Raw genomic sequence first — 11,721 nt, 5'->3', positions numbered from 1 at the left:
AAAGAAAGTATTTTTTAAATATTACTTATTATTTTTACAGATGTCCAATATAAGTAAAATACTAATTAACGCATCTTTATACTGGAGGAATCCGATGAGCTATAAAGCTCTTGTTCACATATGTCCAGTAATATTGTGTTGGCGTTGTGTAACCTGCTGACCCCGTGCCCATACTGAACATCTGTCAAAAAAGAGTTTCGTGGCTCATCGGATTCCTCCCGCAGTCTAAATATTATTGGTTCTGAACAGCGAACGGAGTCGTTTATTTTTTTTATTGGCATGACGTCACAAACATATATTATGTTAATTTTCCCAAGGCAAAATTAAATAATTATGTTCATAGTAGCGCGTCACCCGAATGTTTAATGCGGTCCGGACGTCACAGGAAGCGGAAGTCAGAAGTGAGTGAGCGGGTGAGTGAGCGAGTGAGCGAGCGGGCGAGGGGGAGAGCGGCGTCTAGCGCTACGCTGCGCTATGAACCCGACGACCCGGCTTCGGGGTCCCGCTCACGGCCACCACCGGTGACGATTGTCTGGTGCGATGTGTGGACGTGGTCACTAGGGAGACAAAGGCGGCCGGGCGTGGTGCTGGCAACCCACCGCTCTGTGTGCCACAGTTCCGGTCGTCATAGATGCTCGCTAGCAGCACTTGCACCAACAGTTTGTTCATGCTGTGTGTTGTCGTGGGTGAGTGCGTTTGGTAGTGCAGTCGTGAGCGTGGTGCGTTACGAACACAACGACCTGAGTTTGATTCCCACTCACGACCACCAACCAACACGAGTGACGATTAACTGAACCGGCCTTGGGCCTCTCCCCTCAGTCGACTTAGCCTTGAATAAGTAGCGTGTTCACTGTACAGTAAACATCGCCACCGGGGAGACAACGGCGGTCTGGCGTGGTGTTGTCACACAAAACACCGCTTGTCGGCTTTACGTGAGTAAGTGGGTGAGTGGGTCACTGGGTGAGTGGGTCACTGGGTGAGTGGGTCACTGGGTGAGTGGGTCACTGGGTGAGTGGGTCACTGGGTGAGTGGGTTACTGGGTGAGTGGGTCACTGGGTGAGTGGGTCACTGGGTGAGTGGGTCACTGGGTGAGTGGGTCACTGGGTGAGTGGGTCACTGGGTGAGTGGGTCACTGGGTGAGTGGGTCACTGGGTGAGTGGGTCACTGGGTGAGTGGGTCACTGGGTGAGTGGGTCACTGGGTGAGTGGGTCACTGGGTGAGTGGGTCACTGGGTGAGTGGGTGGATAAGAGACTTGGCGGGGAAGGTGTTATGGCTTTACGGGGGAACTTTGGGTGAGTAGGTGGGTGGGTGGTGCGTGAGTGAGTGACTGGTTGGATGGTTGAGTTAGTGGATGGATGGGCGAGTTTGTTAGTGGGTGAGTGGGTGGATTGGTGAGTAAGTGATTGGGTGGACGGGTGAGTGACTGGGTGAATGGGTGGGTGGATGGGTGAGTGGCTGGGTAAGTGGGTGGATGGGTAAGTGGCTGGGTGGGTGGGTGAGTGGATGGGTGGGTGGGTGGATGAGTGGGTGGGTGGGTGAGTGGATGGGTGGGTGGGTGGATGAGTGGGTGGGTGGGTGGATGAGTGGGTGGGTGGGTGGATGAGTGGGTGGGTGGATGGGTGGGTGGGTGGATGAGTGGGTGGGTGGATGAGTGGGTAGGTGAGTGGGTGGGTTAGTGGGGAGCGGTGGTGTAGCGGTTAGCGCTACGCTGCGCTATGAGCCTGGCGAACCGGGGTTCGATTCCCGCTCACGGCCAACACCAAGTGACGATTATCTGAACCGGTCCTGGGCCTCCCCTAGGTCGACTCGGCGCATACCTGTCGTGATGTGTAAAGATCACTGGGGAGACAAAGGTGGCCGGGTATGGTGCTGAACACCAAACCCCTTGTGTGCCGTTTCATTGTTTCCCCATTGGCAATGGGTTGTTTTTTTTTAATGCTTTCCAGGTCCTTGACTCTGTTCATAATCATTAAGGACCGGGTAAAGCTGCATGGCTGGGAGTCGAAGCCTTTCCCTGTTCACCTTGGTGAGACATGGATGTCATCTGACTCCTACAATTTTTTTTTACATATTTTTTGTTTATTACTCTAGTTAGTCATGAAAAATGTGTCCAGAAGACTCGACAATCTGCGTTAATGACGGGGAGGATGGCCGCGGATAATTAAAATTGAGGATAATCCAAAAATATAAATTTTACCCTGATCTCTGAACCAAAACTCACTACATTAGGTATACATTATGTTTAATTTAAGAAATTTAGTTTATTAATTAACAAAACTAAAATTGTCAGTAAAGAATGTATTGATCTTGTTTCATTAGAAAAGTCCATGCAAAAGTGATAACAATTTATTGCGCTCAGAAGACTCTGCACACTACGTGGATAGCAGAGCCATGCCAATCATAATCTATCAAACACTGTCCACTGTTGTAAATATATGCAACTACTATACTGTTAGGCGATCACATAGATTTCGGATTAAATGGGGCACATATTTGGTCAGCTTATGCACTAAATATTTCCAACAACAATATTACTGTTTTTAGATTATTAATTTGGGCTTAAGGGAAAATCCATAAGTGATTTATTCATGTAAAAATCTCAGGTGCGCAGTTAATCTGCAAATCTGACAAACCGCACGCGGATAATTGAAAGTCCACTGTATACGTGCAGTATTTTAATTGTTTAAGCTGTATGTAGTGTATAATGCACAGTATATACAGTGAGGGAAAACGTATTTGATCCCCTGCTGATTTTGTACGTTTGCCCACTGACAAAGAAATGATCAGTCTATAATTTTAATGGTAGGTTTATTTGAACAGTGAGAGACAGAATAACAGCAACAAAATCCAGAAAAACGCATGTCAAAAATGTTACAAATTGATTTGCATTTTAGACAGGGAAATAAGTATTTGACCCCTCTGCAAAACATGACTTAGTACTTGGTGGCAAAACTCTTGTTGGCAATCACAGAGGTCAGACGTTTCTTGTAGTTGGCCACCAGGTTTGCACTCATCTCAGGAGGGATTTTGTCCCACTCCTCTTTGCAGATCTTCTCCAAGTCATTAAGGTTTCGAGGCTGACGTTTGGCAACTCGAACCTTCAGCTCCCTCCACAGATTTTCTATGGGATTAAGGTCTGGAGACTGGCTAGGCCACTACAGGACCTTCATGTGCTTTTTCTTGAGCCACTCCTTTGTTGCCTTGGCCGTGTGTTTTGGGTCATTGTCATGCTGGAATACCCATCCTATACCCATTTTCAATGCCCTGGCTGAGGGAAGGAGGTTCTCAGCCAAGATTTGACGGTACATGGCCCCGTCCATCGTTTCTTTGATGCGGTGAAGTTGTACTGTCCCCTTAGCAGAAAAACACCCCCAAAGCATAATGTTTCCACCTCCATGTTTGACGGTGGGGATGGTGTTCTTGGGGTCATAGGCAGCATTCCTCCTCCTCCAAACACGGCGAGTTGAGTTGATGCCAATGAGCTCCATTTTGGTCTTATCTGACCACAACACTTTCACCCAGTTGTCCTCTGAATCATTCAGATGTTCATTGGCAAACTTCAGACGGGCATGTATATGTGCTTTCTTGAGCAGGGGGACCTTGAGGGTGCTGCAGGATTTCAGTCCTTCACGCCGTAGTGTGTTACCAATTGTTTTCTTGGTGACTATGGTCCCAGCTGCCTTGATATCATTGACAAGATCCTCCCATGTAGTTCTGGGCTGATTCCTCACCGTTCTCATGATCATTGCAACTCCACGAGGTGAGATCTTGCATGGAGCCCCAGGCCAAGGGAGATTGACAGTTCTTTTGTGTTTCTTCCATTTGCGAATAATCGCACCAACTGTTGTCACCTTCTCACCAAGCTGCTTGGCAATGGTCTTGTAGCCGATGCCAGCCTTGTGTAGGTCTAGAATCTTGTCCATGACATCCTTGGAGAGCTCTTTGGTCTTGGCCATGGTGGAGAGTTTTGAATCTGATTGATTGATTGCTTCTGTGTACAGGTGTCTTTTATCTTCTTTGGTTCTTTCGGTAAAGTCACGTAGAATGAGAATAAAATAATAAATTGATAAAATAAAATAACACAATAATATTCTCACGACGTTTCGGCCACAACACAAGCGGCCTTCATCAGGTGAAGGGGCGAGACTGTCTGGTAGGACAGCGCTGGAGTGAAAGAGCCACGTTCAGATCACGGCCTTTAAGCTGTGTGAGAGGAACAAAGAGCCTTGACAAAGGAATTAGCATATAATTTAGCATTGAAATGGCTGAATGATTAGCTTGTGACTGGTCACAGAAATAGCTATGTTAAAAGTTAAAGCATACACATCCGCAGAGGCACCCCTTGATAAAGAAATTAGCATAGAATTTAGCATTTAATAGCTAAGTTAAAGCATACACATCCGCAGAGGCACCCCTTGACAAAGGAATTAGCATAGAATTTAGCATTGAAATAGCTGAGTGATTAGCTTGTAACTGGTCACAGAAATAGCTACGTTAAAGTCAGAGCATACACATTCACCGAGGCACTTAGTACAAATCAAACAGGAGAATTTAGCATTGAAATAACTAGGCGAATTTAGCATTGAAATAACTGAGTGATTAGCTAGTGACTGGTCACAGAAATGACTACACATCTGAGCTATTCACAGTACTATATAGTGAACCAATACAAACTAAAATATAAATTTCCTTCATTTAATCAATAAACTCTATATTCTCCAATCAGCTAAGCTACCAACAATAAGTCGTTATATATCACAATGCTATATGGCGAAAAAATGGGTGGATTCTTACCCTCAAATTTCAGCACCACGGATAGCTACGGGCCCCGTTCAGACGGACGAGTTCGTCCATGGTCGGAACAGAGGAGGGGGAGAGAGACAGCTGCGAGGCCCTAGTATACTCCATGTTGTAAAACTATACCATTAACCGTGGTGTGAGAGGTATTAAGTGGCAATGCTGGTGAAAGTGCTGCGGTCTGAAGGTCATCGTAAAAATACAATTAATTAAGAACAGAAATGATTTAAAACATCTTTCCAGTGGTTACTAAGCCTGAATCCATCTTCTCGGTTGAAATTGTCTCTGTGCTTGTATATGTGAATGGCCTCATGAACGAATCTCTCATGGTAGCCGGTTGGTTTGCAAAGAACCTCCGTCTTGGAGAAGTCAATGTCATGTGAGCCCACTGAATTATAACAGTGATCTGCCACGGCAGAGGAGTTCGTCCTACCGTGTTTCAAGTCTGCTTTATGTTCGCGGATGCGGTCCGAGATATGTCTTTTGGTTTCTCCAATGTAGCTACTACCACAGAGGCACTTTAGTTTGTAAACGCCCGGGTACTGTATGTCTGGAACAGCATCTTTTACAGATGGAACTAAATCACGGATTTTATGTACTGTGTTGAATCGGACCTGGATCTTGTGTTTATTCAGGATTTTGGAGATCTTTTTAGTGACCCCTGCAATGTAGGGTAAGGTGATGGTTTTGAGTGGCTCCACAAGAGGATCCTTCTTCATGACTGGAGTGATGGCTTTGCGGATTGTGTAGTCGGAGTAGCCATTAGCCCTGAGAGCCTGGTGTACGTGCTTGAGTTCACTGGTAATGTGTTCCTGGTCGGAAATGCATTGGGCTCTATGGTATAGAGTCTTGATGAGGGAGTTCTTCTGGGATGGATGGTGGTGGGAATCCGGTTTCAAGTAAGCATCTGTATGGGTAGCTTTCCTGTAGACAGAGTGGCTCATTGAACCATCATGTCTCCTTTTAATTAAGACATCCAAAAAGGGTAGTTTGCCATCTTTTTCGACCTCCATGGTAATGGCTACTCCGACTACACAATCCACAAAGCCATCACTCCAGTCATGAAGAAGGATCCTCTTGTTGAGCCACTCAAAACCATTACCTTACCCTACATTGCAGGGGTCACTAAAAAGATCTCCAAAATCCTGAATAAACACAAGATCCAGGTCCGATTCAACACAGTACATAAAATCCGTGATTTAGTTCCATCTGTAAAAGATGCTGTTCCAGACATACAGTACCCGGGCGTTTACAAACTAAAGTGCCTCTGTGGTAGTAGCTACATTAGAGAAACCAAAAGACATATCTCGGACCGCATCCGCGAACATAAAGCAGACTTGAAACACGGTAGGACGAACTCCTCTGCCGTGGCAGATCACTGTTATAATTCAGTGGGCTCACATGACATTGACTTCTCCAAGACGGAGGTTCTTTGAAAACCAACCGGCTACCATGAGAGATTCGTTCATGAGGCCATTCACATATACAAGCACAGAGACAATTTCAACCGAGAAGATGGATTGAGGCTTAGTAACCACTGGAAAGATGTTTTAAATCATTTCTGTTCTTAATTAATTGTATTTTTACGATGACCTTCAGACCGCAGCTCTTTCGCCAGCATTGCCTCTTAATACCTCTCACACCACGGTTAATGGTATAGTTTTACAACATGGGGTATACTAGGGCCTCGCAGCTGTCTCTCTCCCCCTCCTCTGTTCCGACCATGGACGAACTCGTCCGTCTGAACGGGGCCCGTAGCTATCCGTGGTGCTGAAATTTGAGGGTAAGAATCCACCCATTTTTTCGCCATATAGCATTGTGATATATAACGACTTATTGTTGGTAGCTTAGCTGATTGGAGAATATAGAGTTTATTGATAACATGAAGGTAATTTATATTTTAGTTTTTATTGGTTCACTATATAGTACTGTGAATAGCTCAGATGTGTAGTCATTTCTGTGACCAGTCACTAGCTAATCACTCAGTTATTTCAATGCTAAATTCGCCTAGTTATTTCAATGCTAAATTCTCCTGTTTGATTTGTACTAAGTGCCTCGGTGAATGTGTATGCTCTGACTTTAACGTAGCTATTTCTGTAGCAGTTACAAGCTAATCACTCAGCTATTTCAATGCTAAATTCTATGCTAATTCCATTGTCAAGGGGTGCCTCTGCGGATGTGTATGCCTTAACTTAGCTATTTCAATGCTAAATTCTATGCTAATTCCTTTTAACAATGGGTGCCTCTGCGGATGTGTATGCTTTAACTTTTAACATAGCTATTTCTGTGACCAGTCACAAGCTAATCATTCAGCCATTTCAATGCTAAATTATATGCTAATTCCTTTGTCAAGGCTCTTTGTTCCTCTCACACAGCTTAAAGGCCGTGATCTGAACGTGGCTCTTTCACTCCAGCGCTGTCCTACCAGACAGTCTCGCCCCTTCACCTGATGAAGGCCGCTTGTGTTGTGGCCAAAACGTCGTGAGAATATTATTGTGTTATTTTATTTTATCAATTTATTATTTCATTCTCATTCTACGTGACTTTACCGAAAGAACCAAAGAAGATGAATCATTGCAGTCACGAAAGCTTTAAATCAAAGGTGTCTTTTATTCAGGTAACAAGCTGAGATTAGGAGCACTCCCTTTAAGAGTGTGCTCCTAATCTCAGCTCGTTACCTGTATAAAAGACACCTAGGAGCCAGAAATCTTTCTGATTGAGAGGGGGTCAAATACTTATTTCTCTCATAATGCAAATCAATTTATAACATTTTTGACATGCGTTTTTCTGGATTTTTTTGTTCTGTCTCTCACTGTTCAAATAAACCTACCATTAAAATTATAGACTGATCATTTATTTGTCAGTGGGCAAACGTACAAAATCAGCAGGGGATAAAATACTTTTTTCCCTCACTGTAATATTTTACACTGAAATCAAACATAGCTACTTCTTTTATCCCACACGTGGTGCCGATCGCCAGACTGGTACAACATTTGGAGCGTTTTTTTCAGGTTCCGCCTGATTGGCCTGGGACCACCGGATAATGTTTGAACTCAGATAATCACATGCCGGATAATCGATGATCAACTTTAGTTCAAGAATCTTTCTATGGCCGTACCAGAGAAATTTCCATCTGGTACAGATACAATGGGAGGCTGATCGATGCCAGGGTAGTGTGCCTATGCACCTTGGGTAGTTTGCTTCTGACTAACTTTGGTTTGGCAACAGAGGTCCCCCAAATCAGTTGAGTAGCATCATCTTTTCATCAGCTGCATAACACTTTAGAAGCTATCTGGGCTTTTGCTCCATAGTTATGCCCTCCCTTAATGCTTGCAAAGCGTGGAGCCATTCAAAGGAACATCTGCACCGGTTTAAAATATTTATGCTGGCTTGCCTATGATCCATCCTGGGTTTACAAAAATGGATTGTGTGAAGAGCTCGAAGATCCTTGAAAGATCTGGACACAGTCCCAGCAGTGAGCTCCTCCGTCAGGTAAGGCTGCGTTGGCTGGGTCATGTAGCCCGCATGCCCAGCCACCGCATGCCCAAAAGCAGCTTCAGGGAGCTAAACGGGCATGGCATGGGTGAGAGAAGAGATGGGCAGGTATGGTACAGGAGGATTTGGAGCTTAGTGGTGTAAGTATTGGCCTCTGTAAAGGACGCATCTAGGCAATTGTAGGCATTCGCCTTACAGCAACAGTGGAGGGTGGAGGAGCAATGCTCGCAGCAACGAGCGGATCGCTGGGCATCTAATACATGGCAAGTTGGCACAGTAGGGAGCACAGGTGATCCATCTGCCAGTCATCTCAGTCAATCGATAGCACCTTGATCTGTTCTGTCACCTGCCAGCAGCGAGACTTCATCACTTCACTTGGCCTCAGGGTGCATCTAACCTGGCAGAAGTGTCTTCGTGACATGACCCCACCAGTGAATGGTTAACAGCTGTTGTTGGGTGAGCGAGTAAGCGGGGCGACTGTTTTTTGTGGCTCTTTTCCGTCCACAGCCTCCCCATTCCACCCTCTGCCACTCAAGCCCCTCTCTGCGGCATCTGTCACATGGAGTGCGGTCGCTCACCGCAGCCCGCCACCAAGAGGCACCAGTGCGGGCTGTGTCCCTACAGCACAGATCACCTGGGCAGCATGACGATCCACCAGAGGACGCACACAGGCGAAAGGCCCTTCGCGTGCGCCTCCTGTGGAAAGGCCTTCACGACTTCCTGGAATCTCCAGAACCACAAGAGGAAGCATACGGGCGAGAAGCCCTTCAAGTGCGATGCCTGCGGGAAGGCATTCTCCGAATCGGGCCACCTCGACAAGCACCGGAGGACACACACGGGTGAGAGGCCCTTCACGTGCGCGCTATGTGGCAAGGCCTTCGGGACCGCCTGGAACCTCCGCATCCATGAGAGGAAGCACACAGGTGAGAAGCCCTATGAGTGCAATGCCTGTGGCCGGGCTTTCTCCGAGTCGGGCCACCTGGACAAGCACCGGGCGACGCATGCGGCCGAGAGGCCCTTCAAGTGCGACACCTGCGGCCGGGCGTTCGCGCAGGCGCGCTACCTGAAAAGCCACCGAGCGACTCATGCGGCAGACCGGCCGTTCGAGTGCGGCGCGTGCGGCAAGACGTTCACGCTCGCGCGTTACCTCGACCGCCATCGGAGCCGCCACGCCAAGAAGGGGGGGAGGAAAAGGCGTGGGAGGAGTGGCCGGGTGGCCGTCGCGACCAGGCAAGCCGAAGGGAACGCCGGCTCTGGAACGTGGCCAACGGAGCAGCAGCAACGGCTCGAAGGAGGCTCCACACATGAACGGGAATGCAGAGGCTGGAGCCCTCCCTTCTCGTCCACTCTGTCGGCAGTCATAGTGAAGCAGGAGCACGAGGGAAGCCAAAGTGACAAGGGATGTCCTCCCTCCGATCTCGCGGCACCAAATGGGGAGAGCGGAGGAGCAGGAGGAGGAAGGATGCCCAGCTTCGATACTTGGCCGGGCGTGAAGGTGGAATATGCAGCGTCCCCGAGAAGCGATGGCCAAGGCGGCGGTAGCGTGAAGCTGGAGGATGAGACATCGGACACGTGGGGATACATTTGACTATTAAACTATTTTTGTTTTACAAAGTAAGGCCCACTGAGCTACGTAGCTATTTTTCAAAAGCAACCTGGCCATGAATGATAGCTCAACCATCTGGCTTATCACGTGGAAATGTATTGCAGAGAAAATCTACATGACGACGGCGAGAGAGAAATGCAAACTCCAAATATATGGGCATCAGCGTCTGGATAGAACCCACGACCTCATGTATACCGGGCGAAGGCGTTAACGGCTCGCTAATGTGTCGCCCAAATGAATGAGCGAGCGCTGCAACTGTCCCTTCCACCGAAGTGGAGGAGAGACTGGAGAGGATGCGTGTGATGTTGAGGATGAGATGTGGATGACCGTAATGATGGTGGTGAGGATTATCGATTTAGCCAGGAAATTCTGCGTTAGCATGTTTGACTGATGCCAGTTGCATTCTGTTTGTGCATCTGTGTGTTTTTTGCTATAGGGGAGTGCTATGAACCCGGCGACCCTGGTTCGATTCCCGCTCTCACGGTCAACACCAGTCATGATTATATTGAACCAGTCCTGAGCCCCCCCAAGGTCCAATCAGTCTCAGATGAGTGCCTGGTGCAGTGTGTAAACATCGCCACGAGAGAGACAAAGGTGTTCCGGTGTGGTGGTGTCTACCCCCCACCCCCTTGTGTGCCGTGCCGGCCTTCATAGGTGCTAGCTAACAGCACTGGGTTCAACTGTCTGTTGAAGGCTACATGGGGGGGGGGGAGGGGGAATCTTAATTATTGTGTTTAGCTATTCGGGGGGTGGAGGGGGAGCACAAGAACACGGAGGAAACCCATGCAGAACAGGGGGAGAACATACAAACTATATACAGAGTGGGTGCCAAAATATAAATCAAATTGATCGATGATAAGTCTCCCCACCACGGTGGCAAGGTGTTAATGACCTCACCTGATATACAAGAGGTGGTGGGTTCGATCCTGACGCTGACAATGCCTGTTTATTTTTGCATGCAAATCTCTCCCCGAGTCGCGTGGATTTTTCTCCGGGCCCTCCGGTTTTTCCCTCGACATAATAATAGGCAACTTCGTTGAGCTATCATTTCTGATAGCCAGGTTGCTTTTGACAAAGAGCTATATAGCTCAGTGGGCCTTATATGATAAAATAAAAGTGTAGTTTTGTTCATCTCTTCGAGTGGAGGGTCCTTGCCTGTAAACTTGTCAGTTCACCAGCTTTGATTCAAGCAAAGCCTGATGAGACTGATGATGGATGATTGAGTGAATAAGGGCACTGTGATAGTGCCAGTGACTACAGATGCCTGATATTCGATCTCAGGACATGGTAACAGTGTCAGTATGTATATATTTACGTTGAATTTTTTTCGCACGGTACATAGCCAACCGTGCTAATCACGCAAAAAGCAGTTGTAAGGAAAACATTTTTCATTTTACATTTTACAATGCATTGCTTCAGTCGCTTCCTAATATCAGAAGGAAGAGTGTTCCAGACGGCCACAGAAACGCATCTGTAAGTGCATGAGGCGGTGACCATCTTTATTCCATAACCAAAAGCGCTGCTGCTGTGATGATAACTGGAGTTTGCGTGATGGTGGTTTATGCTCCTTGATGAGATCAACAAGGTATTGTGGTTCATTTGTGGCAATCACTTTGTGTGTGTAGTGAGTCCAACTGAGTCACAGACGTCTTAGGGAGCAACACGTTTTATTTAAACTATTTGCACAACATACTCCAGGCTATTAACACAACACACTCCAGGCTATTAACACAACACACTCCAGGTTATTAACACAACACACTCCAGGTTATTAACACAACACACTCCAGGTTATTAACACAACATACTCCAGGCTATTAAC

General features: G+C 47.0%; 1 protein-coding gene across 7 annotated transcripts; it reads left to right on the top strand.

Moving 5' to 3' along the window:
- Window positions 1–343: 343 nt before the first annotated feature.
- Window positions 344–11,030, top strand: LOC142907369 (uncharacterized). Of its 7 annotated transcripts, none has more exons than XM_076056830.1 (3): window positions 421–932; window positions 1,948–2,027; window positions 8,801–11,030. In XM_076056830.1, exon 3 carries the CDS (start codon window positions 8,853–8,855, stop codon window positions 9,879–9,881), a length of 1,029 nt encoding a protein of 342 aa, XP_075912945.1. In that variant the 5' UTR covers window positions 421–932; window positions 1,948–2,027; window positions 8,801–8,852; the 3' UTR covers window positions 9,882–11,030. The 7 variants fall into 7 exon arrangements, with proteins under 7 accessions (XP_075912950.1, XP_075912949.1, XP_075912944.1 ...); XM_076056831.1 differs by having other exon boundaries at window positions 421–936; XM_076056835.1 differs by lacking the exons at window positions 421–932; window positions 1,948–2,027 and adding an exon at window positions 344–401.
- Window positions 11,031–11,721: the final 691 nt, after the last annotated feature.

The sequence above is a fragment of the Petromyzon marinus genome, chromosome 78, assembly GCF_048934315.1.
Source record: "Petromyzon marinus isolate PM22_M1 ecotype Great Lakes invasive population chromosome 78, UKy_Petmar_22M1.pri1.0, whole genome shotgun sequence".
NCBI classification, from domain to species: domain Eukaryota; kingdom Metazoa; phylum Chordata; class Hyperoartia; order Petromyzontiformes; family Petromyzontidae; genus Petromyzon; species Petromyzon marinus.
This window is presented reverse-complemented; position numbering and strand designations above follow the sequence as displayed.